At 39.3% G+C, this 27,875-nt stretch overlaps 2 protein-coding genes across 2 annotated transcripts in view; one reads left to right on the plus strand and one right to left on the minus strand.

Annotated features, from left to right (window-relative positions):
- The first annotated feature begins 5,809 nt into the window (after positions 1-5,809).
- aamdc (adipogenesis associated, Mth938 domain containing) lies at positions 5,810-6,746 on the plus strand. Its single transcript, XM_062060782.1, has 4 exons — positions 5,810-5,923; positions 6,131-6,277; positions 6,344-6,439; positions 6,513-6,746. Exons 2-4 carry the CDS (start codon positions 6,140-6,142, stop codon positions 6,651-6,653), a joined length of 375 nt encoding a protein of 124 aa, XP_061916766.1. The 5' UTR covers positions 5,810-5,923; positions 6,131-6,139; the 3' UTR covers positions 6,654-6,746.
- Positions 6,724-27,875, minus strand: part of ints4 (integrator complex subunit 4) — a 45,584-nt gene continuing 24,432 nt past the window's right edge. The window contains exons 10-24 of the mRNA XM_062060781.1: positions 26,693-26,764; positions 26,433-26,607; positions 23,658-23,863; positions 23,451-23,593; positions 20,162-20,277; positions 19,946-20,079; positions 13,814-13,980; positions 13,645-13,738; positions 10,585-10,665; positions 10,382-10,512; positions 10,251-10,310; positions 10,012-10,171; positions 7,347-7,490; positions 7,143-7,263; positions 6,724-7,085 (exon numbers count right to left, since the gene is read on the minus strand). Coding sequence (XP_061916765.1) covers positions 6,895-7,085; positions 7,143-7,263; positions 7,347-7,490; positions 10,012-10,171; positions 10,251-10,310; positions 10,382-10,512; positions 10,585-10,665; positions 13,645-13,738; positions 13,814-13,980; positions 19,946-20,079; positions 20,162-20,277; positions 23,451-23,593; positions 23,658-23,863; positions 26,433-26,607; positions 26,693-26,764 — 1,995 coding nt within the window. The 3' untranslated portion in view covers positions 6,724-6,894. The remainder of the gene's footprint in view (positions 7,086-7,142; positions 7,264-7,346; positions 7,491-10,011; positions 10,172-10,250; positions 10,311-10,381; positions 10,513-10,584; positions 10,666-13,644; positions 13,739-13,813; positions 13,981-19,945; positions 20,080-20,161; positions 20,278-23,450; positions 23,594-23,657; positions 23,864-26,432; positions 26,608-26,692; positions 26,765-27,875) is intronic.

A 27,875-nucleotide genomic window follows, 5' to 3' on the forward strand; every position in this document is an offset into this window, starting at 1 on the left:
TGTTATTTTTTGAAAACTAACCTGTGTTTCATCAACTGAACGACTCAACTAGAAATTCTACCTTCCCCCTTCAACTGCAACTTCCTGTTTCTTTGTTTGGACAGGATCACATGCTGACACTACTGCCATCCTGTGGTGAGTACTGCACACTGCACTGTTTATGGACAGACTGTTGGTCAAGGAGGTCAGTGAACTAGTTGGGGCATTATCACTTTGACAGAGGAACACTTTGCTGACATTCATGGCCTAGTGACGTTATGATGGTCATGGTCGAGTTTATTTCCAACATGCTCCACAAAGTTAAAAGAAGGAACATCAGATTTTGACAATATGTCTGAAAAGGAGTAGGAAGCAACATGTATGTCACTAAATGTCGCACGTCAGCGTTATTGGGCACATGTCACCCATCCATCCATCCATTTTCCGCTTATTCCCTTCGGAGTCGCGGGGGGCGCTGGAGCCTATCTCAGCTACAATCGGGCGGAAGGCGGGGTACACCATAGACAAGTCGCCACCTCATCACAGGGCCAACACAGATAGACTGACAACATTCACACTCACATTCACACACTAGGGACCATTTAGTGTTGCCAATCAACCTATCCCCAGGTGCATGTCTTTCAGTGTTTCCCACACATTCATTTATTTGTAGCGGCCCGCCACGAAAGAATTAAGGCCGCCACAATTTTTTTTTTTTTTTTTAATTTTTTGTCCTGTCCAGCTTCTCAGGCTAATCATATAGTTGATGTAGATGCCCATATTGGCTGTTCAGATTTACTTTACAAAAGAGAAGTGTAGGATCAAGATTTTTGGAGCTCTTTGTTCAGTGGATCAGATGTTTGATGAAGCTTTGTGTCTATCTACCACCACTACTGTTTTCTGTTTATTTGTTGCTGACTGTGGCAGGACACCTCTGCCTCTGTTTCACTTTATGTTGCTGGTAAATAATATGGTTGTAGTAGTAGGCTAAAGTTAAATTATTTAGTATGCACTAATTAAAGGGGCAGAGCTTTAAGAGACATTTTAGCTTTTATATTTTTATAAGATATATTTTTTGTAAGAACCACAATTAATAAATATATATCAGTGAATAACTTGTTCAAATCTGTATATAAATATGTACATAAAATGTTGTAATTATATTGTAAAATGGATGGATGGATGGATGGATGTTTAAAACAAAACTGTTATAATTAATTAGTAAGTATACATTTTTTGAGCCTTTTTAGAGAAAATCATATCATTGTAGTAAATTATGCAATTTACTCGATGATGTCATGGTGACCACGCCCATAGCCATGCCCCCACCGCCACAGGTATCTTGGCAGTTTATGGGAAACACTGTCTTTAGGGGTGGGAGGAAGCCGGAGTACCCAGAGGGAACCCACACAGTCACGGGGAGAACATGCAAACTCCACACAGAAAGATCCCGAGCCCGGGATTGAACTCAGGACCTTCGTATTGTGAGGCACATGCAATAACCCCTGTTTCACCGTGCTGCCCGACGTCTATACAATAAATACTTATTTATTGATTTGTTTTGTCAAGATAAACCAGGATGAAATTGTTCTAGCAGCTAAACTCCCGCCATAAATAGATGGCAACAGTAAGACTTGGTTTAAGAAACACAAGAAAAAGATAGGTTAAAGTATTAATTTCATCTAATGGTGACGTGTGCACAATAACATTGACGTGCGACATTTAGTGACATACATGTTGCTTCCTACTCCTTTTCAGACATATTGTCAAAATCTGATGTTCCTTCATGTAACTTTGTGAAGCATATTGGAAATAAACTCAACCATGACCATCATAACGTCACTAGGCCATGAATGTCAGCAAAGTTTTCCTCTGGAGGCGTCTCTGTCAAAGTGATAATGCCACAACTAGTTCACTGACCTCCTTGACTAACAATCTTATAACTGATACTAGTGATTGTTTGTTTCCTTGAAAGGAAAAAAAAAACAGTTAAAAAAGTTACAAAAAGTGTCTCGACCAGCTTAGCACATTTTTTTTACCTTCAACTTTATTTCAATAAACAGTACATGTATAAAAAAAACACATATATCAATAATAATGTATTTCACAACAGTAGCAATGTGATCATTAAAATATATATTCTATGGTTGCCAGAGTATTATTATTATTCAGACAACAAAACAAAGTGGACACCAGCTTTGCACATCCAGAGACTGAAATGTTTGCCAATTCAATTCTGCAAACATTTACAACCAAGTCAAATTATAAGGTGTTTGTGAACAGCAGTTTAAAGATCTGATCAAATATTCTCTATTGGATGTGTGATGTGTCAATATGTTGAAGAGTTTTCTCTATTCATAATATAACAATTTAAGCAGAGACCATGTAAGAATAATATGTGTTACACTATATGGTGACTAGATGTATTACCATCCTTAACTAGACCTAGTTAATCTTAAAGTGACAAAACAGTTCATTTACATTGAACATAAGATCAGGGGAGAGCGCGAATGGCTGAGCCTCACCCTAGGTGAACCACCTTCTTGATCATGGTATCTCCCCTGCCAGGTAAGTATGAGTTGTACACGTCTCACACACACAACTCATTCACACACACACCATGTTAAGTGATGGGATCATCACGTGCACACTAGCAAACACACACAATCAACAAGCCTGCACATGTACAAGAGTCTACTACACAACACTGTTGGATCATTACAATATTATTACTATTTATATTACACTTCAACACAACTATGTGTTCCCATCATGCAATGGGGCTTTTTCTACACGCCTCAGCTCAACCGGGAAGTGTCCCTGCCCCCATTCACAACCACTTCCGGTTTACGAGTATGGATGGACACACTTGTCTGTGTGTGCTGGTGTGACAATAAAGTTATTTCAATCCTTGAAATGACACAAAGGTTTATGTGAATTAATACAGTTGTTATTTTTGAAAACTAACCTGTGTTGTTTCATCAACTGAACGACTCAACTAGAAATTCTACCTTCCCCCTTCAACTGCAACTTCCTGTTTCTTTGTTTGGACAGGATCACATGCTGACACAACTGCCATCCTGTGGTGAGTACTGCACACTGCACTGTTTATGGACAGACTGTTGGTCAAGGAGGTCAGTGAACTAGTTGTGGCATTATCACTTTGATAGAGGAACACTTTGCTGACATTCATGGCCTAGTGACGTTATGATGGTCATGGTCGAGTTTATTTCCAACATGCTCCACAAAGTTAAAAGAAGGAACATCAGATTTTGACAATATGTCTGAAAAGGAGTAGGAAGCAACATGTATGTCACTAAATGTCGCACGTCAGTGTTATTGGGCACATGTCACCCATCCATCCATCCATTTTCTACCGCTTATTCCCTTCGGGGTTGCGGGGGGCGCTGGAGCCTATCTCAGCTACAATCGGGCGGAAGGCAGGGTACACCCTGGGCAAGTCGCCACCTCATCACAGGGCCAACACAGATAGACAGACAACATTCACACTCACATTCACACACTAGGGACCATTTAGTGTTGCCAATCAACCTATCCCCAGATGCATGTCTTTGGAAGTGGGAGGAAGCCAGAGTACCCGTGAGGAACCCACGCAGTCACGGGGAGGAGGGCACATGTCACCTTTAGAGGAAATTAATACTTTAACCTATCTTTTTCTTGTTTTTCTTAAAGTCGTACTGTCTCCATCTATTTATGTCGGGAGTTTAGCCGCTACAAAAATTTCATACTGGTTTATCTTGACAAAACAGTCATAAACAAATCAACATGTAAGTATGTATTATATAGACATCAGAGCAAGTGAGAGGGCATTAGACGAGAATGAATAACACACAAGCTCCAGGTAGGTTTTACTTTTAGATTATGCTGAAGGCCAATAAAAACAAGCTGCAGGCCAAAGATGGTCCCCGGGCCACACTTTGCACAGCCTATATACAGCGTTTGTTTTTTAGGAAACACGTATATGAAACAATAAAGAGTGTAAATTATTTTTTATTTTTAGTAGAATGAAGTCCCTTACTGGCTGAAGTGCAGGATTTATAGTTTGTATCTAGCACTGTTCCTGTCCTCGACTGATGACGGCGGCACACTGCTTTTGTATTTGTATTTGTACGATTACGTATTTCACCGTGAGGCGTAGTGTTCATAAACAAGATATGGAAATTAGGAATGATTGGGAACGTGTACCATACCGAAGGTTGTTCCAAAAAAAAAATGGATAGGAATATGTGTACTGTTACACCCATAGCATGTTTTAAAGAGTTGTGGCACGCCGTTGTGTGATTATGAGGGAGGTAATAGAACAACAATAGAAGAGATCAAATTTGCCGTATTTATAGATGATGGTAACATAGAAATGTTTGTCAACATTATTATGCTACAAGCAAACATTTTTATACATAAATGTCGATTTCTGAAAGTAAAACCTACATTTTCACATTGGCTTAATGTTTTCAATTTATCAATTCAATATTGGAAAATGGTTAAATGTACAAAATCCCTTAAATCGATATCTTTATTGGAGATATTTAAAGTGGTTTAGATTAGCCGATTTTTGTCTTTTTAAATTTTGTATCTAATCCTATTTTTTATTATTTACTTTTTTTAATGCTCTATTTGTATTTGCTTTTAGTTTCTTCCTCGACATGTTTTACTCAACCTGGCAGAAGTGTAAAATTGTTGAGATACGTTGAAAGTGCCTTGATTTTTATGTATGTTGTGGATATATGTTTGTTCAATAAATTTGTATTTTATTTTAAACTTAACTAGGTTTCAGCATACTGTAGCCTACTTCTTGTTCAAAATGTCACAGCAATTACTGATCATTTGTTTAAACAGAGGAAGTAATTAACTTGTTTACAAGTGACTAGTTTACAAATTGAAAGAACAATACAATGATTTATTTGTGTTATTATAGTTTGTGGACAGTGTATCCAGTAATTTAAAAATAATACAGGTGTCAATTCTAAATTGAATGGGCCTCAATAACAATGACTTGTTCTTCCCGCCATGAAAGTCATGAAAGTCATGTATCCCAAAAAGTAATGTCTTAGGGCAGCATAAAACCAACTTTCACCAACATAATGTAAAACTTTAGGGAGCAATTAGGCCACATTTCAACTAATAATTGTTAACGAGAAAAAGGCCCTAAATTAATTGCTAATCAACAACATGCTAACGGAAGTTAGCATCCCTTCATCTCTTCAGCAACAAACAGGACGTGAGCCGCACTCTCGTCTTTTAAAAGCTCGTCACGCAAATGCAGCACGATTACATTTATAAGAAAATACCTCGTGGAAAGAAAGAAATAATGAAAAGGGAAGAAAATAAGTTATTGTCCTACCTAAAGCCGAGGGCGACACCGGAAGTGCTCAGACGCAGGTAGCGCGACAACTAACAGAACGATACGATATGTAGATATAAATACAAAAAAGATATCTCGCTATAAACATATACTAAACAATACATGTTTTCATCATATACGCGTTATGTTCTTATTTAATGAGTTCTGTTATGATTCATTGCAAATTAATGGTCATTTAAAAGGGATCCCTTCCACTCACATCACTTAAGAACCCACCAAAAGGCAACATTGTTTTGTCGATATTGTTGCAATATCCTCTATTGTATTTATACATTGTTAAATTGCTCTTAATTATGTTGTTTTCCCCAAAATATTTGCCCTGATCAACAAATTAAAGGCAAACTAAAAACGATATGAACATTTCATGTTAAAATGGAACTAGCTCTGGATGCATGCACTTGGTATCGAGTCGACACCATTATTTTCAGTATCGCCCAATCCTACTGTAAAGCGTAAACCGGGAGGCGGAGCAGTTAGGGGGTGTTGACGTGTTGAAAGCACTTCCGGTTGCAGCTGTCTGTGGCGAGTTCCTATATTCTGAAAAGCCTTCAACCTGTGGAGGTTTGTTTTGATACGAGTGTGTGTGTGTGTGTGTGTGTGTCATAGCTCACAATAATATGGTCGCCAGCTGTATGTGTGGGCGTGTTGCTATTTTTAAATGACACACACACACACTTGTTGAGCTGTTTGGGGCCAAGACAAGTTGAAAGATTTTCATGTGTTGACGTCTTTGGATATTAAAGTGTTGCTCCTCCTCCTTTGCAACAGGAACATCATATGACCATGTCCTCCCCAAATATCAGCTCCTTGTCGTGGGGTCACATGACAGTGAAGGGCTGCTCCGCCGCCTACAAGGACTGCAAGGTGTGGCCCGGCGGCAGTCGGTCCTGGGACTGGCGTGAGACCGGGACGCAGGTGTGTGGGACGGTGGCCGTCACATGCGCACCACTTCCTGTCTTTTAACGCCAGACTCTTCATCAGCACCACCCGGGGGTCCAACCCGCTGATGTGCAGGAGGTGCTGGACAGAGGAGTAAAGCTGCTGGTGATTGGCCGAGGCATGAACATGGCCCTGCAGGTAGTCTTCAGAACCGAACCGTGCTGCTTGGGGGTGGTGGGGGGCGAGGACTCATGGCTTGTGTTTGCGTCAGGTTCCTGCCTCCACCCTGGACTTTGTGGCACAGCAGGGGGTGGACGTGAGAGTCCTGCAGACGGAGCAGGCCGTCGCCGAATACAACAAACTGGCCGGCCAGGGCGCCAAGGTGGGCGGGGTCTTCCACTCCACCTGCTGAAGTTGGCGTGCGAGAGACTTTTCACACATTCTTTCACCGTGGGAAGAGTCATGTAATATTTGCAATTAAATATCGTCAGAGGGTCCATTTTGTTTATTTGTCCTTGTTTGTTGAAGACCTTTTTTTAAGAAAAAAAAAAACGGATCCACAAAACTATTATTGGCTGCATTTTGAAAGAGCAAATGTTTTTATCTTTGGGTCGGACTGCTACACCGAAGACCGGGACAGGTCTGGGCTCTCCTTAGCGTCTGGCAGGCTTTGGCATGATGAAGACTTTGACAGGCTTGCTGAAGGCGATGGTCCCCTCTACGGCGGCCTCCGGTGGCGGAAGGCTGTCGATGCTGTCGCTCCATGCCAGCTTGGAATCCGGAGAGGAGGCGGAGGAGGAGGAGCTGTAGGCAAGCAGGAGGCGCACCTCCACCTGGGACGGCTCTGAGAGACGGGTCAGGTCAGAACATGACGACCATCAACACGAGTGTTTTCGCTCACCTGTCCATGCGCTGTGAGACAGGTAGACTTGTGTGATGAGTCTGTGTCTGCTCGGTCCGGGTTTCCGGAAGTCTCCGGGTTTGGGATGGATCACGTGACTCTGGCCATCAGGATACAGAACCTGCCCAAAAGGAAGGTCAGAATATCGGTGTGTATCCTATCCTAACCGAGCAGCTGATTCAGGCCGTCATCGGACCGGCTCACCTCCACTTTGACCGAGTTCTGGGGGTCGCGGACATGCTCCAAGGTAGCATCAACGTCTAGCGCCACCACGAGACCGGACGTGAACCTCAGCGGGTTGTCCGACTCCCCTGTGGGCTCGATGATGTTGGCTGTGGCTCGATAAATCTGTGGAACACAACGTGGACGGACAAGCTCAATAAGCTGCAGGTCCGACTGTTACAGGTTCAAAAGGTCACAGTTAGGGTCCTCATGTCTGGACTGCAAATTTAAAAAACCTGTGGCGGCCACTTCTTTTTTTTTTTTTCTCCTTCAGTCGTTAAAAGTTGTTAAATCCAGACCAGGAGTGTCCAAAATGCTGCCATAGGGTTATTTGCGGCCCGCGGCACATTCTCAAAGTACTATTAAAAAATAAATACAGTAGATAAATAAAAAGTGGATTAAAAGAGCAAAGAGGTGAAATGTAATGAGAAAAAGTTTCAATGTTTACTAACAACACCAAGCTGCCATGCGGCAGTTTTTGTTCTTTTTTTGTCATTGCTCAAAAAATAATAATGAAGCGAAATTAATGTTATGAAATATTGACCCATTTAGGGCCCCAATCACTTCACATAAAAAAAATTGGGGGGAAAATATTGAATACTTTGTGTTTGCTATATAAAAAACAGAGTTTTCTTTGACAAAAAGGGCACAAAACAAACCCCAAAAAACATGGAAAAAATAATAAAAACTTAAAATCGACTAATAGATCAGAAGTTAATCTAGAGACTTAAGTGTTGAAAGTAAAATAAAAACTCATTTTGAACACTTATGAGCTGGATTCCCAAGAATTTTAGTATGATTTAAAAAAATTTTCATAAATAAATCAAATTGATTTAAAATCAATGCCGTTATGAATTATCAACCCATTTAAAAAAAAAAAAAAAAAGGGTTATACTTGTATAGCACTTTTCTACCTTCAAGGTACTCAAAGCGCTTTGACACTATTTCCACATTCACACACTAATGGCGGGAGCTAACCACGACCATCAGGAGCAAGTGAGAAGTGTCTTGCTCAAGGACACGACGGACGTAGTAGAAGCTGGGGATCGAACCAGGAACCATCAGGTGGGCTCCAATTACTTGACATAAATTTTTCCACTTTGACAAATTTTTTTGTGGGGGGAAAATATTGCACATTTAGTGTTTTTGCCTTTAGAAACTGGGTTTTGACAAAAAGGGCATAAAACACAATTTTTTATTTAAAAAAAATTAATTAATATCCACGGGTAGACCTGAAGTTGATCAAGAGCAGTGATTCTCAAACTGTGGTACGTCTACCACTAGTAGTGTGCGGGCTCCATGTAGTGGTAGGGCAAAAGAATCACTTGATTTTAGTACAGTGTTTTATTTTTCTATATTCAAACAGAGTGTTACTGTTCAAACTGTGTGTTATGTTACAGTGGCCTAAAACATTTAATATACATGTTGAATAAAATCTCTGACTTATTTTTAATGAATACTTAGGCCTGCCATGCTACTGTATTTAAATGTTGGTCGTTATGGTGGTGTTTTTTAATGAGGTGGTACTTGGTAGAAAAAAGTTTGAGAACCACTGTTCTATAGATTTAAGCGTTGAATAGAGAAAAACAATATGACTTATTTTTTAACATATTTATGACTAAGACCAAAATTGAAGGGAGCGTAAAAGCTAAAAAAAAAAAAAAAACATATACTGTACATTGATGGAAGGAGATTTTTTACATATATCCATATTTAAGTGTTACTTCTTTACTTCCATAGTCATATTACAAAATAGCTAGTATTCTTCCTTCTTTCTAGTCTGCAAAGTAATGTGTGTCGGCCTTGAAGCATTGGAATGCAGGGAGTAGAGATAACTCAGGGAGTAGCCAAAACAACGAGGGTGGGAGCAAGGGACAGAGGGAAGAACACAGCACTTCCGGGGGTTTGGGGGGAGATCGATCTTGGCTGGGCTTGGGAACGCTTCTGTACTGGATTGGTCTCACGTTTGTCTTCAAAGCTTTGAGAATGAACCACAAAATACCAACTACTGCCTGGTGATCAATTTAAACTTCAGCTTATGTGCTATAAAAAGAACTTGGGAGTGACCAGCAACTTAAAATCCCTGGGAGGAAGAGCTGGTCAACGCAACAACATATATACACATACCTGTATATATACATATATATATATATATACATATATATATATATATATATATATATATATATATGCACACACACATATATATATATATATATATATATATATATATATATATATATATATATATATATATATATATATATATATATATATTTATATATATATATATATATATATATATATATATATATATACACACACCGAAAGGGACAAGCGGTAGAAAATGGATGGATGGATACATATATACATATATATATATATACCTACATACAGTATATATACATATGTATAATATTGATATATGTATATATTCATATATATGTATACATATGCATTTATATTCATATACATATACACATACATATGCATATATGCATACACACACAAACACACAGTTATGGTTTTGAAAATAGCGTGGGGCCCTCAAAGAAAAAAGTTTGAACAGCCCTGATCAAGACCGTGTGTCAGCTTGACCAAAGGAAGTGTACCGCACACGGAGCAAACATGGCAAGTGTGAAGGTACCTGTTGAGGAAGCGAAAGCTGCAGCAGAGCGCTCTGCCTCAGGGCCGACTGCAGAATCTTGACCAGCTCTGCAGGCTTGCAGGACAAAAGGCGCGGCGTCAGCTCCAAAAGTTTGTCAACAAAGCTGTCCTGGAAGTGAGGCAGCTCTGCCGGGAACAGCCTGAAGGTTTCACAAAGTGAAGTGAGGACTCGGATGAGGCGTACCTAACCTTAGTGGAACCACGGCCGGCGGCACTCACCTGTGAAAAGACTCCAGCTCCTGCAGGAACTTTTCACTGCTGCTGATGAGAGGCTCCTGCCTGCGGACAAAAGTGACCATGAGGGAAAGCTGCGGTTCGTTGTGGCGATGACGCCCACGCAGCGTACCCACCCGTGTGTGGTGCGAGCGCTCAGGATGAGCCGCAGGGCTTTGGCCTGCAGCCGCACGTGATGCGCGATGGCCACCTGTCTGCTCTCCAGACCGCTGTACATGAACTCCAGCTTGTAGCTCTCCTCCAGGACCTACAACCCACACCGACAAACACGTCACATAGCACCGGCACCGTCGCGGGCATGTCGGGGGCGCACGCTGACCTGCTGAGCGGCCGCCATAGCTGTGACGTTCTGTTTGAGGCACAGAGGGACCGCCATGTTCCACAACTTGTCCTGCAAAGCCTGAGGGTAACCGGGAAAAGCCTGGGGTCAGCTCAGGTGAATACAAGTTTATTAAGCAGACTTCCAGGTTTTGCTCTTTAAACCCTACATAGGGTGCATTCACACTTGTAAATTAGCAAACCTAGTCCAATGGAATTTTGATAGCAGTTTTTTTTTTGTTTTAGTCATAGTCTTTTGACGATATTTAAATACAGCAACCTTTAAACTACATAGGGTGCATTCACACTTGTAGTCCGGTACTCTGGTACAGACCAGAAGGTATTTATATCCCACACACTTGTCTTTCTTTAGGTTAGCTTGAAAAATGACAAATCAGCTCTTTTGGGTTGTCGAGTTGTCAAACTAAACAGTGTGCCAAGGACATTGATTAAAGTGCACTGTACGGGTATGTTGCTTTTTGAGTTGGCGGACAAGCTCGCCCATGGTGTACAACAAAAGTGGTGGTAGAGTAAGCAGTCGTGCTCCTGCTCTACCGTCTTTAATAGTAATAGTAATTCGGTACAGTACGAGTCCAGGGTGTCCCCTAAATGTAACTGAATGTGGCGCGCTGCCACAGCATTTTTATTACGCTACACTGAACAATTTATTTTGTGGATCAATAAAGTTTGTCTAAGTCTAACTTTTTTTTTTTTTTACTTGAAAACAAATTAAAGTAATATAACATATTGTCGCCCCCAGAAGTAAAGACACAAAGTCCGATGCTATTTTTAACTTTTATTACCAATATTATGATAACAAACAGCACAATTCCAACAGGTTTTACCTCCTGTGAAAAACACTTTCATCTCGTGAGTCCGCTCTTCCCCGGACACACAACAACACTTCCTCATTCGTTACAGAATTAATTGATATACACTACCGTTCAAAAGTTTGGGGTCACATTGAAATGTCCTTATTTTTGAAGGAAAAGCACTTTAAACTAGTCTTAACTTTAAAGAAATACACTCTATACATTGCTAATGTGGTAAATGACTATTCTAGCTGCAAATGTCTGGTTTTTGGTGCAATATCTACATAGGTATATAGAGGCCCATTTCCAGCAACTATCACTCCAGTGTTCTAATGGTACAATGTGTTTGCTCATTGGCTCAGAAGGCTAATTGATGATTAGAAAACCCTTGTGCAATCATGTTCAAACATCTGAAAACAGTTTAGCTCGTTACAGAAGCTACAAAACTGACCTTCCTTTGAGCAGATTGAGTTTCTGGAGCATCACATTTGTGGGGTCAATTAAACGCTCAAAATGGCCAGAAAAAGACAACTTTCATCTGAAACTCGACAGTCTATTCTTGTTCTTAGAAATGAAGGCTATTCCACAAAATTGTTTGGGTGACCCCAAACTTTTGAACGGTAGTGTATATATATAGCCTTTTATTTGCGCACTATTGAAAAGAGATGTACCGAAAACTTGACCACCGAATAAAGACTTTGATCACTGAAAACCGCGCTACTGAAACCAAATGTAAACGCCATTGTCTGGAGCGTTGTCAGCATGTCTGTGATGTGGATGTGATTTATATATATATATATATATATATATATATATATATATATATATATATATATATATATATATATATATATATATATATATATATATATATACACTACCGTTCAAAAGTTTGGGGTCATCCAAACAATTTTGTGGAATAGCCTTAATTTCTAAGAACAAGAATAGACTGTCGAGTTTCAGATGAAAGTTCTCTTTTTCTGGCCATTTTGAGCGTTTAATTGACCCCACAAATGTGATGCTCCAGAAACTCAATCTGCTCAAAGGAAGGTCAGTTTTGTAGCTTCTGTAACGAGCTAAACTGTTTTCAGATGTGTGAACATGATTGCACAAGGGTTTTCTAATCATCAATTAGCCTTCTGAGCCAATGAGCAAACACATTGTACCATTAGAACACTGGAGTGATAGTTGCTGGAAATGGGCCTCTATACGCCTATGTAGATATTGCACCAAAAACCAGACATTTGCAGCTAGAATAGTCATTTACCACATTAGCAATGTATAGAGAGTATTTCTTTTAAGTTAAGACTAGTTTAAAGTTATCTTCATTGAAAAGTACAGTGCTTTTCCTTCAAAACTAAGGACATTTCAATGTGACCCCAAACTTTTGAACGGTAGTGTATACCGTATATATATATCTCCCAGACATACCCGCGGATGGTCATCTGCAAAATATGCAATTATTTGGAGGACAGTGGCGGCTTTAAAGAAAAGAAAGTCCAACTGGAGCGGCAGCGCCAAGCAAGTTTGACGTCATGCTCGCTGCAGCTAATAGGGAACGTGAGCTGGGTTTAGACCGTCATGAGACAGGTTAGTTTTACCCTACTTTACTGATGATGTGTTGTTGCAATAGTAGAGTCTCTAAACACCAGAAGAAGATGCTAGAATTGTTGGTAGTTGTTTTTAATAAACAAACAACTACCAACAACACTTGAAAAATCTCAATAAAGTAAATTGTACAAAAAGCAGCAAAAATTAAAAATCTGGCAAAACGATGAAAAAATCTTAAGACTAATTAATAATAACAGATTGGCTTTAAATATATGTTTACATTTTTTTAGCCTTTTTGTAGAAAATAATATCATAGCAAATTATGCAAACTACTCAATGATGTCATGGTGACCACACCCATAACCACACCCCCACCACCACAGATAACTTGGCAGTTTAGGGGAAACCCTGTCTTGTGAAAAATCAAAAGGCCCTCTCCCACATGCAATTGTGATTGGATAGATCACTAACTTGTCCCACTCGTCTAAAGACAAAATTAAATATGATTGGATTTCGTCTCTGTCAACATCAAATTTTTATTCTTTGACTAAATTGTTTATCAATTTCGTCATTGTTTTAGTCAACGTGCAATTGTTTTGATTAGTTATCGCCCTATTTTAGTGAGGGGAAAATAGGTCGCTGACGATGACTAAGACAAATATTTTGAGTCAACAAAATGAACACAGACGTAGTCCCACCTTGATGAGTAGCAGCTGGCAGCGCAGGTACGTAGCGCAGAAGTCGGCAGCTCCAGCAAGTTCCGTCTGCAGCTGACCCAGCCTCTGCAGGTCACTAAAAAAACAAAAACACACAAAGTCTGAGTTAAAGTGACCACAAAGTTTGTGTGTTCTTGTGCAAACACCTTACCGTATGGTGAAAATGAGCAGGTCCTGAGCTCCGGGTGCTTCCAGGTTCTGAATGGTGCTGATCCTGTCCAGACTCTGCTGCAGGAAGAGCTTGGCTGATTCCACGGAACCCGACTCCGATCCAGAATCTACAGAGTCCAAACCGTGCACCTGCTTCCTTCCAGGCAGCTAAAGCAGAACAAGACCAAGCGACAGGGACCAGGGTTAAAACTTGGATGGACTGTTATGGAGGACTCTTCGGGCACTTGCTCTTCGTTTGTATGGCTTTAAAGTGCACCATGAACTTGGTAATTACCTGCACAAAGTCTACATTTTTCTGTCGTGGCTTCCTGCACTGACGACAAGGTAGGGCTAAACAACTAAAATTCCAGATTATTTTGATATTAAAATCACTATTAATAACACAATTATTCATTAATCTGAAAACATGAGTATTTATTGTACCACTAAAACTCAACTTTGAATATGAAAAAAATCAAAATCTCCCTACTAACCCACCAGTGCCTCCATGAAAATGCCCCCGTCTACCTTAAAGAACTGTTCACCCCCAAATCCTCCACACGACACCTCCGCTCCAAACAGGCTAACCTCCTCCAACCTCCAAGGACAAAGCTACGAACTATGGGAGACCGGGCTTTCTGCTCCGCTGCTCCCAGTCTGTGGAACGCTCTCCCTGACCACCTGAGGGCACCTCAGACTGTGGATGCTTTTAAAAAAGGCTTAAAAACCCATCTTTTTAAAAAAGCCTTTTTGTAGATTTTTATAGATATGCATGCTGGTTCTAGCTGTTTCTGGTTTTATATTTTATTTGTTTTTATTATCTTTTATTTTATTTTATTTTTTTTTTACACTGTGGCACTTTGAGGTTGTTTGCTCAACGTAAAGTGCTTTTTACAAATAAAATCTATTATTATTATTATTATTATGATTTAAAAGAATAACAGATATAAATTAGTACGAATAAATAATAAAGAAAATAAAAAATAATATTAACAACAATACATTTAAATAACAATAGCAATATAATAAATCAATAACATTCTCATTTCTGATAAAAAAAAAAAACATTTATAGTTTTTTTACCTTTTACACTTATTTTACCACCATATGTTTTATGTGTCATGAATGAAATTCAATAAAATGCAAAAATCTTCACATTTTTTGCTGCAATACATCTTTGGACAATTTTTACCAATAATTTAAGTCCAAGCATAATATTTTTTGTAAATGTTTTATTAAGTGACTTAAGTACATTATTCTTGTGTAAGGTACTTTTTTGAAACCTTTGTTTTAATAGCGGACCGGATGTTGCGCAGAGTGCTCTTATTGTGAAGGGGGGTGTTGTGCTGCTGTTCTGAGCTTTGTGAAGTGAAGTGAATTATATTTATATAGCGCTTTTCTCTAGTGACTCAAAGCGCTTTTATATAGTGAAACCCAATATCTAAGTTACATTTAAACCAGTGTGGGTGGCACTGGGAGCAGGTGGGTAACGTGTCTTGCCCAAGGACACAACGGCAGTGACTAGGATGGCGGAAGCGGGGATCGAACCTGGAACCCTCAAGTTGCTGGCACGGCCACTCTACCAACCGAGCTGACCGCCCTGTATATAGACTCTTTTGTGGCATACTTTGAAGTTTAAGACAATTTGAGGCAGTTTAATTAAAAAAAAGCTAAAAGTTGCGACTGCTGTCCTGTTTGTACATTGATCTTACATCCATGATGTCGTTCACAACAACACGAGCAGATGAGATGTGTTGTGGGTGCATGGATTGTTCTTGCTAGCTTTAGGTTCCTAACCAGCTTGGTGGCCTTGTGGTTAGAGTGTCCGCCATGAGACTGGGAGGTTGTGAGTTCAAACCCTGGCCAAGTCATACCAAAGACTACAAAAAAATGGGACCTATTGCCTCCGTGCATGGCACTCATCATCAAGGGTTGGAATTGGGGGTTAAATCACCAAATGATTCCCGGCGCATGCTGCTGCTCACTGCTCCCCTCACCTCCCAGGGTGTGAACATGGGGATGGGTCAAATGCAGAGGACAAATTTCACCACACCAACTGTGTGTGTGTGACAATCGTTGGGACTTTAACTTGAACTTTTCAAGTGGCCGTCTTCACATTGTTTATTTTAGGACGTGTTTCGGGATGAATGAGCGGCCCCGGACACATTATTTTCCCAACCAAATGTTCTTTCTTCTAAAAATGACAGCATTTCACTCATATTTATGTCAATTTCCATGATATTTTGCGCTTAACAGAGGATTCCGGTTTATTGGCCAATTCTGTGACTCCGTGGTTATGTGATCGCCGGAATGCCTTCCTTTATTGTTGATTATTAATTAGGCATGCGAGCACTGTGTCAAATTAAAAGTAGCAACCATGGTGACAACCCCATACCTGCCAATTTTTGAAACTCAAAAAGCCTAGTAGCCAGGATCCAGGGGCCAGAGGCGAAGCCCCCCGACACAAAATTAATTTCCTGTATATTTTGTCCCCTGCCCGTGGAGTTGCACTAGTCCATTTCTCTCTTCCTCTTCTTTTCTTTTGTGGCATGTAGTTTAGCTAACCACTACATGGGTCTAAAAATAGCTAAGCTACGAAAATCGCTACTTGTTTAAGAAGTAGCGAAGCTACTGCCAAGCTACTGGGAAATGTAGTTAAGCTACACAGCTTTTAAGTCAGGGGTATCCAAAGTGCAGCCCGGTGGCCATTTGCAGCCCGCAGCTAATTGTTTACCGGCCCGCCACACATTCTGGAAATACTATTGTAAAAATAAAAAAGAACATTAAAAAAAGTGGAATGAGGTGAAATCTAACGAGAAAAAAGTTGCCATGTTGACACAAAAGCTGCCATGCAGGCTGTTTTTTTTCTTTTGTCTTTCTTTATTTTTCTTTTTTTGCCATTGCTCAAAAAAAAAAAAAAAAGAAAGAAAAAATCCATGTAATAATGAATTATTTTCAGGGCTCCAATTACTTCAAATATTTCACTTTAAAATGTTTTATGTGGTAAATATTGCATATATTGTGTAGTAGCCATATAAAAACATCAAAGTTTTCTTTGACAAAAGCGCATAAAACAAACAAAATAATTGTTCCAGCATAAAATCGACAGATATATCTGAAATTGATCTCGTAACTTAAGTGTTGAAAGTAAAAGAAAAACCTAATAAAAATGTATCACTTCATGAGTGGGGCACCTTTTGATTCCAAATATATTTAGTGATTTTTTATTTATCTTTTCACTGTGATTACTCAAAAATATGAAATAATTAAAATCAATGGTGTCCTGCATTATTTATATTTTAGGGCTCTAATTACCAAATACTGCATATTTCAGTTTTAATATAAAAAAACTAAGTTGTTTTTGACAGAAAAGCCATAAAACATTTTTTTTAATTTGTATTACTTTATATCAACTTGAAGTTGATATAGAGATTTACTGTAAGCGTTAAATAATTTAAAAAAAATAATAATCTGACTTATTTTTAACATTTTAATGACTGAGACCCTTTATGGTCCCCGGGACCCCTAAAGGTAAAATAAATTAAAAATCCATATATTTTGTTATGATTTGAAAATGAAAAATATCAAAATGGCCCCCACATGCTTTAATTTTTCCGTGTGCGGCCCTCAGTGGAAAAAGTTTGGACACCCCTGTTTTAAGTTAATCATTTTTAATGGAAAACCGTAGATTTTACCACTGCAGCCGTAAACCGTAATGATCAACAAAAACCGTGCTCATTACGGGAAAACCGTAGTTGTTGGCAGGTATGCATCCCAAACTTCTAGTGGGTTTTTTTACTCATACGCTCACTCATCCGTTTCACCGTCACAAGCTCAGGAATTTACATTAATCGTTTTTTTTATTACAATATTTTCCTGTTCGTGAGAAACCAAAATCGAAATACGATTAATTGTCCAGCCCCAGGACAAGGTTTTGCAGAAGCAGTGAGCTAAAGAGACCGTGGGTGGCATGTACAGTCATTAAATGCCACAAAAGGAAGGCGTATTATCGACGAGTGGTACTCACCACCAGCTGCTACGAACAAAATGTTACAGCCTATTAACGACTGGGCACATTAAGTGTGGCGGGAAGCTGGGTCGTGGGAAACATTTAATTCAAACGTTGGCCTGATTTGAATGTTCTGATTGCTTGGGTGGCAATATGCAGATGGGTATCACATGTAATGTTAAAAATACACGCTGAGCATTGCTACAAGAATCTTTGTGTACGTTCCGCCTTCGTATGTTTTGGCCTTTAGCAGTACTAGTTAGTCAACAAACCAACAAAACTTTTCCCAAACTCCAGTGCATCAATATAAAATTGCTGCGTTTCAGAATTTTTCTGGGTTTGAGTGAGTCGAGTTCCTGAATCAATCAGTGAGAAACCGACTCATGAGTCAGTAAAAGGAATTAGGGTTGCAACGATTAATCCATGACAAAAAAGCTTTGATTCATATTCTGTTGCTTCGATTAATCGTCAAATATGTTTAACTAACTGACTAAAATGTATCAAATTGGGACAATATGGCGTTCCCGGGACATAGTTTCTGCACGGTCGCTGCCATAGAACACATATGAGAGAGTAGTGTGTGGGTCATCTTCGTGGCGGCAAACAGCAGAGTTCATTTATTTCAATTACACATGTTAAAAGTGCAAAAATAAATAAATAACAATTGTGGAATTTCAATGTTGATGTGCATTTATAGGGGAAAAAGAATGAGGGTACGGCAAGCAGAATAATTTGTTTTGTTTATTTGAACTATTTTACTCAAAATATACATTTAGGCTATAAAGCAGGGGTGTCCAAACTATTTCCCCTGAGGGCCGCATACTAAAAAGTCAAAGGGTACAGGGGCCATTTTAATATTTTTCATTTGAAAAAAACAATAAAATATACATATTTTTTAACCCGTAGTGCTTCCTTCAAGATTGATACATGTTGAAGATCCTGTGGACCAGAAAGAGTCCCAGTCATAAAAGTTTTGAATGTAATTCTTATGTTGTTTTTTACTTTTAACGCTTAAATATCTATATCAACTCCAGATCCATCCATCAATATAAAGTTAGATTTTTTTTAAATGTTTTATGCCCCCCTGTTTTTCCGAAAAAACAACAACAAAAAAACACATAAATTATGCAATATTTCCCCTCCAAAGTGAAATATATGAAGTTAAGTAACTGGAGCATTGAATAGGTCAATCATTTATTGATTTCCATTCATTATTATTTTTTAAACAATGACAGGTTTAAAAAATATATGTACACACTAAAGGTCTCGGGGATCCAAAAGGGTCCCATTCATAAAAGTGTGAAGAATAAGTCATAATTATTATTCATTTCACTTCCAATACATATATATATGTATATACTGTAATATTGTACATGGTCATTGGTTTATATTGTATATATATGTTATAGACATAATATAATATATCTGTATATAAATTACTCTGTACACATATGTATATATGCGTATATATGTTAGATTTTTTTTTATAGCTATATTAGTCTATTTATACCTGCATTGTCCTTTCCATCATTGTAACTGAGCTACTGTGTTGAACAATTTCCCTTGTGGATCATTAAAGTTTGTCTAAGTCTAAGTCTAATACTTGAATCTCTACATCCACCTCATATCTAACGGTCGATTGTGCGTTTTATTTATTATTTTAGGTGTTATGCTCTTTGTCAAAGAAAACTTTGGTTGTGATAAGGTAAACAAAATATGGGGAAAAATTCCAAAACATTTTTCAAAGTGAAATATTTGATGTGAAGTAATTGGAGCCTTGACTGGGTCAATAATTCATAACAACATTATTTTGATTCATTATTAGTTCTAGAGCAATGAAAGTAAAAAAAAACAGCCTCTTTGTGTTATCAGTGTCAACATTTCAATGTTTTCTTGTTACAGTACACCCGTTTGTGCTTTTATTCCACTTTTTTTTTTTTTGTGGTAATAATATTTTTAGAATGTGCCGCGGGCCATTAGAAAATCAGCTGGACACAGCAGTTATACAGCGTGTTTTCTACGATTACTTGCACAAACTAATTGATTAGATTACTCGATTACCAATATAATCGATAGCTGCAGCCCCTCGGTGCAAAGACAAAGAAGAGAAGTAAGAGTTCTCACTCGGAGAGGTGGGACCAGGTGTGACAGACTATCCCTCAGGTAGGCGTAGTGTCTGAAGGTGTGGTCGGAGAAGAGCGCCGGCATGGTGGGACACGACTTGGCCGCGTTGAACACCAACACCAGGACCGCGATGTCTGAGGTCGGCAGAATTTAAGAAGAAGAAGAAGTAGAAGGGGGAGACACACCACTTGACCGCGTGCCAACATGTGAGGATACAGGCTGGGTCGTCCATGTCTGGTTCCGGTGTGTCAAAGTACGGGTGTGTGCTGAGGAGTTCAGGGACCAGAGGCAACACTAACATTGGGTGGCGGGAACCCAAAAACTTGAGACACCTACAAGACAGACGGGAAGAAAAACCATCAGATCAGCAAAGGACTCATTCTGCACGAAGATAAAAACATCTTTTAAAAACATTTAAAGACTTACTTTTTAGTAATGGACTTTTAAAAATGTTTGACTGGACTACTGTAGTGCCCTCTATAATGGACTAAGTAGAAAACGCAGCTGCTCGCCTCCTCACTCATACTCCAAAACATACCCATGTTACCCCGGTTCTCTTTGCTCTCCATTGGCTCCCAGTACGTTTTAGAATACATTTTAAAATCCTTCTTTTTGTTTTTAAGGCCATCAATGGTCTGGCCCCGGCATACTTGGCTGATATTTCAACTGTTCGCCACCCACCAAGGAATCTGCGATCATCTTTACACACATCTTTGGAAGTACCGAGGACTCAAGTTAAAAAAATGGGGTGATGGTTCTTTTTCCGCATCCGCACCCAGGTTATGAAATTCCCTCTCACCTGAGTTGCGAACCATCACGGAGCTAGAAGCTTTTAAATCTCAACTAAAAACCTACTGTATTTTCCGGGCCATAGGGCGCACCAGATTATAAGGCGCACTGCCGATGAATGTTTTTAAAAAAAAAATCTTTTTTCACCTTAGGCGCATTAAAGGAGTCATATTATTATTTATTTTTTTCTAAATGTAAAAGACTTCCTTGTGGTCTACATAACATGTAATGGTGTTTTTTTGGTCAAAATGTTGCATAGATCATCTTCAAGCCGCTTTCTGACAGTCGCTTCAGGATGCGCCGTTTTGTGGGCGGTCTTATTTACGTGGCTCACCTTCGACAGCGTCTTTTCTCCGTCATCTTTGTCGTAGCGGTGTAGCGTGCAAGGACGGTAGCGGAAGAAGTGTCAAAAATGGAGCTAACTGTTTTAATGACATTCAGACTTCACTTAAATCAACAAAGGAGCAGCATCTCCTCATCCGGAAACAACTACACGGGAAATGTGTCTCGTGAAAAACCGTCCGACCGGAACTCTTAATAACTAAAGTTCCTTGGGTGAATAATGTGAAGTCACTACACCGGTATTTTTTAGCGCTTTCATGGCGAGTTTACTGACAGATATAAGTAAGAACTTTACACTCCTTTATATTAGAAATGGCAACAGCGGAGGATGAAAGTCCCATAACAAGAAGATAGAGAAAAAGAATAAGCTTATCGACTACGGCATCGGCGGGGACGCGCGCAATTTTTCAAGACTTATGCAGATCCCAAATACAGATAAGCAGGTACCAGAAGGTAAGAAAAGTTGCTTTTGCGTAATAATGCGAAACAAAACGCCAGATAATATGTTTTACCTTATACACACACCATAATAATACTCCTATGTTTAGTGCACCGACAATCCTTCATAGCTTACCAAAGTCATACTAAAACATTTTGATGGATTTTTGAGCAACGTGTGTAATGTTCTATATTTTCAACAGAACATTTAAAACGTCGGTGTTGTTAACTTGAGACCCATCATACAGCCTACACTTATCTCTTATGTTTGACTGCCATCTACTGGTCACACTTATCATTACGCTATGTACCAAATAAAATAGCTTTGAGGTGGGTAAGCTCAATCAAACTTATTCCTTACATTAGGCGCACCGGGTTATAAGGCGCACTGTCGAGTTTTGAGAGAGGAGAAAAAAGGATTTTAAGTGCGCTTTATAGTCCGGAAAATACGGTATTTGTTTAAATTGTCTTTTAACAAACAATTGCTGTAAGTATTTATTATTACTGTTTTAATATGCATGGTTTTACTTATTTGTACTGTAGACCAGTAGTCCCCAAACTTTTTTGCACCACGGACCGGTTTAATGTAGGCATTATTTTCAGGGACCGGCTTCCCACTTGTGAAAAATACAAGTGACTATAACGCTGGACTTGTTTCTTTGCTGATGGAAATCAGCCTTTGTCTACAATCTGTCACATTTATATTTATGTTCATTAATGTGCATTGTATCTTGTCACAGAGTTATAACAAATAGTAACTTCCTATGAGGAGTTTTATTGTACATCTATAAACAAGCTCATTGCTGTGTCTAGTGCACAGGTGCCAAACTCAAGGCCAACGGGCCAGATCTGGCCCTCCACCTCATTTTATATGGCCTGGAAATAATGTGTCAATAAAATACCTTATATTTTCTTTCTTTACTTTCTTATTTTCTTACTAAAGGTATTCAGGTTTTTTTTCTAGTTTGACAGAGAAAAATAATTGTGTCCAAAATTGCAACAAATATATCATCTAACTTTGTTGGTCAAAATCCAAATAAATACATAAATATCGGCTTAACTTATGGTTTTGAAGCAAGTTTTCCATCAATTTGTACACTATAAAAATGCCCAATAGATTTTACGGTAAAATTTAGGTAGTTTTTTTTACAGCATATTACTGTAAGTTGAAAAAAAACGACAAATGTTTTTTTTTTTATAGTAAAATGCTGTCGACTGAGCTGTCAGTTTTTGGTTTTTTTACTGTAAAATCCACAGTTGATGATATTATGGTACCATATTTTATTATAGTAAAAAACTGCCAGCTGAGTTGCTAAAATAAAATTAAACAGCGGTACTGTTTATCTATTTACTATATGTTGTAAAAATAAAAATAAAATTAAAAAAAAAGAATGAAAAACATATATTTTACAGTAAAAGTCTGGCAACGTTTTTTCTGTAAAAAAAACTGGTAAAATACGCAGATTTGTTTTTTTATCTTTACGTAAGAATTTTTCTTTTTTTTATATTTAAAGTCATAGGCAAATTCATTAATTATTTACTGTTACAAGCGGCCCTCTATTGGCAGCCACGACTGCGGTGTGGCCCTCAATGAAAACCAGTTTGACACACCTGGTCTAGTGGGACAGGCTAAAGTTAAGTCGGAGAAAATGCAGTTTTTTATACATTATTTATGTTTCTCTGCGGCCCGGTAGCAAATGCTTCACGTACCGGTACCGGTCCCCGGACCAGTGGTTGGGGACCACTGCTGTAAAGCACCATTGTGATGTTATAAGGTGCTATACAAATATTGGTTGGTTTGCCCCTGTTGTTTTAATGTAATTGTTGTTTTACCTCACCTATGTTTTGTACTGGCTGCATAAATAAAATGTACTTACTTACAAAATGTCCTGTTAAGGTTTACTAATAAAGAGAGTGTGTAAGCATGCGGTCTCACTTCCAGACAGAGTTCCGGTCCGAGGGATACTTGTTGAGGTTCTTGAGCAGCTCCAGCAGAGCCAGCTGGATGCACTCCTTGGTGGAGACGTTGGTGTAGCAAAGTAACTCGTGCAGAGCTTCTCTGATGTCCCGAGACGAGTCCTGACCACAAACGGAAAGCTTGTAAAGGAACTGCCGTGCGCAAGGACGCGTGTGTTGTGCAGACCTCCAGGACGGCCAGCACGGTGTCCAGCTGGTCCTCCCTCAGGGTGATGTGTGTGGAGATCTCTCTCAGCACGTGGATGGACTGCAAGCGCACTTCCTCGATCTCGTCGTTGAACATGTCCACCAGGAAGTCCAGACACTTCTCGGCGAAGCTGGGAGACGAGCGAGCCAGCTGGCACAAGGCTTCCACCGCCGCAATGCGGACCTCTGCGAGCAGGCGGCCAGACAAGTCCACAATAAACAGGTGACGAAAATGAAAGTAATGAAATTGACCTGTTTTAGCTATTCAGCTCAAAAGGGAGAGGCATAAGACAGGAAGTTGACACAAACACAGCTCATTTTGGTATTTCTTCTTACCCAGTCATGTGCTAGCTTTTTAACGTTAGCATGCTGGTATGCTAACATTAGCATGGCAACTTTTCCAGGTAAAATTACACTTTTTTGGCTAATTCCGCAGCCATATACCTTAGAGTCATATAACTTGGAATGTGACACATGTTGACTGTTAGCGTGCTAACGTTAGCATTAGGGATGTCCTAAATGTTTTAAAATGTAAGATCGGAAATTATCGGTTTCAAAAAGTAAAATGTATGACTTTTTAAAACGCCGCTGTGTACGCGGACGTAGGGAGAAGTACAGAGCGCCAATAAACCTTTTAGGCACTGCCCTTGCGTGCCGGCCCAGTCACATAATATCTACGGCTTTTCACACACACAAGTGAATGCAAGGCATACTTGGTCAACAGCCATACAGGTCACACTGAGGGTGGGCGTATAAACAACTTGAACACTTACAAATATGCACCACACTGTGAACCCACACCAAACACGAATGACAAACACATTCCGGGAGAACATCCGCATAAACACAACATAAATACAACAAAACAAATACCCAGAACCCCTTGCAGCACTAACTCTTCTGGGACGCTACAGTATACACCCCCCGCTAACCCTCCCCCCACACACCTCAACCCCGTCCCCCCCAACCCCGCCCACCTTAACCTCCTCATGCTCTCTCAGGGAGTGCATGTCCCAAATTCCAAGCTGCTGTTTTGAGGCATGTTAAAAAAAATAATGCACTTTGTGACTTCAATAATAAATATGGCAGTGCCATGTTGGCATTTCTTCCCATAACTTGAGTTGATTTATTTTGGAAAACCTTGTTATATTGTTTAATGCATCCAGCGGGGCATCACAACAAAATTAGGCATAATAATGTGTTAATTCCACGACTGTATATATCGGTATCGGTTGATATCGGAATCGGTAATTAAGAGTCGGACATCTCTAATTAGCATGCTTCCTGGCTAACATGAAAGTGCTAATTTTTTTTTGTGCAAATTTAACGCTTTTTTGTCTAATTCCGCAGCCATACACCTTAGTCACATAACTTGGAACGTGACACATGTTAACTGTTAGCGTCCTAACGTTAGCATGCTAGCAGGTTAACATCAAAGTGCTAGCATTTTTTTTTAAATTTTACGCTTTTTTGTCTAATTCCACAGCCATACACCTTACAGTCATACAACTTGTATTTGAAACATGTTAACGTTATGCATGTTTACGTTGGCATGCTAACATTAAAGTGCTAGCTTTTTGAGCTAATTTTGCAACCGTTTACCCGAGAGTCATATAACTTGGTATGTGACACTTGTTAACTGCTAGCATGCTAATGTTAGCATGCTAATATTAAAGTGCTAACTTTTTCAGCTATTTGAACTCTATTTTTCTCCAATTCCCCAGCCATACACCTAACATTAGCATGGCAACTTTTCCAGCTAAAATTACACTTTTTTGTCTAATTCCGCAGCCATACACCTTAGAGTCATATCACTTGGAATGTGACACATGTTAACTGTTAGCGAGCTAACAATAGCATGCTTCCTGGCTAACATGAAAGTGCTAACTTTTTTTTGGCAAATTTTACGCTTTTTTTGTCTTATTCCGCAGCCATACACCTTAGTCATATAACTTGGAATGTGACACATGTTAACTGTTAGCAAGCTAACGTTAGCATGCTAGCAGGCTAACATCAAAGTGCAAACTTTTTTGTGTGCAAATTTTACGCTTTTTTGGCTAATTCCACAGCCATACACCTTACAGTCATACAACTTGGTATTTGAAACATGCTAACGTTATGCATGTTTACGTTGGCATGCTAACATTAAAGTGCTAGCTTTTTTAGCTAATTTTGCAACTGTTTACCCTAGAGTCATATAATTTGGTATTTGACTTTTGTAAATAATCAAACGTAAGTAATCAAATGTATATACTTGTTTTTATGCTTTCTGAGCTCACGATGTTCACTGCTCGCTGTACATATCCTACCAAGTCAGACCTACACTGTTTCAATGTCCATTTCTCAGATGATATAATTGTTGATGACTGAAGTGCTGATATCAACCAAACCTAACCCCCCCACCCCAATCCCCTCCACATCCCACCCCCCGGATTGTAAATAATGTAAATAATTCTATGTATATACTCTGATGATTAACTTGTGTGATGACTGTATTATGCTGATAGTATATATTTGTACCATGAATTGATTTACGTGGACTTAAACAAGTTGAAAAACTTATTTGGGTGTTACCATTTAGTGGTCAATTGTACAGAATATATACTGTACTATGCAATCTACTAATTTTTTCAGGTAATTTTACTCTTTTTTTCTCTAATTCCCCAGCCATACACCTTAGAGTCACACAACTTGGTATGTCACACAAGCTAACTATTATCCTTCTCGCATAAAACATATGTGGGTCAGGACGTACCGAACATCTCGTCTTCTAGACCATGAACGAAGGCGCCGCAGGCTCCCGAGGCGATGAGGTTGACAGTGTTGGTGTCCAGCTTCTCCTTGGGGGCGTCGTCAGCCCACTTCCTGCCCGAGGAGAACTCCCCCGAAGCGAAGAGCTCTTTGGCGCGCTCGTGGGCCGTACGCTTCCTCTGCACACAAGCGCATCGTCATCATCATCATCACCAACAGCAACAGAGAGAAAACATCTCCTTTCTTCCGCCTTCCTCCACTCACCCTGAGGTCCGACATCAGCTTCTTATCCAGTGTCTGCTCCAGGAAGTGAGGACTGACCTGCAGCATGGAACCCTGCCAGGCAGCAAACATCTGGTTAGCGCTCACAGCTTGGGGCTCAGTCTCAATTCGCACACATCCACTTTTTAGTCAGGGGTGTCTAAACTTTTCCCACTGGGGGCCGTACAATGAAAAATGAAAGCATGCGGGGGCCATTTTGATGTGTTTTTTTTCTCCCAAAACCAATACAATATTTATTGCAGGGGTGTCAAACTCATTTTATCTCAATTGATGCATGGAGGAAAATCTGTGCCCACACGGGCCGGACTATTAAAATCATAGCATCAAAACTAAAAAAATAAAGAGAACTTCAGATTGTTTTCTTTGTCTTACTTTGGCCAAAAATAGAACAAAAACATTCTGAAAATATTACAATAAAAATATAGAAAAAACTACCGGCAGCGGTAAAGTTTAGGTCCATGAAGGAAAGAAGAAAGCGAATGAATGTTTATAACTGAATACATTTACATGCATAAAAATGTGTTTTCTTTTGCATTATTTTTTTAATGAATTAAGTAACGTTTATGACAACCTTTTTCCAAAACACAATATAGAATGTGAGATATAACAGGATAATGCATACATTTATCATTTGTTTTCAAAACGGTTACAAAAAAGTGGAACCCCAAAAATTTACTGTGGGACCCCATTTTTATGACTTGATGGGGTCCCTGGGACCCCATTTTGAAAATTCGTAGCACCAACACTGATGGAGTATTTGTGCGTGCAAAACAGCAGCAGGTGGCTGTGGCCTGCGGGCCGCTTCTAATACTAATCAAATACCATCCCGAGGGCCATAGATAGATCTATGGCCCTCGGACCTTGACTTTGACACATAGGATTTATTGTAACCAATTGGTCTCCTCTCAATTTTGGTGAATGTTAAAGGTCCTGGAGACCCCCAAGGGTCTCAGTCATTAAAGAGTTCAAAATAGGGATGTAACTGTATAGTAAATTAGGGCTGCAACAATTAGTCACCAATAAAATTTGTCGCAGACAATTATGTATGTACAGAATCTTACTGTGTAAATAACTAATTCACAACGTTTATATCAGTGTGGCTAAAACATGGAAAAATAATTTTTCATTCTAACATTTAGTGGGTGCGGCTTATATTTCGATGCAC

This window comes from Entelurus aequoreus, linkage group LG10 (genome assembly GCF_033978785.1).
Source record: "Entelurus aequoreus isolate RoL-2023_Sb linkage group LG10, RoL_Eaeq_v1.1, whole genome shotgun sequence".
Taxonomy (NCBI): domain Eukaryota; kingdom Metazoa; phylum Chordata; class Actinopteri; order Syngnathiformes; family Syngnathidae; genus Entelurus; species Entelurus aequoreus.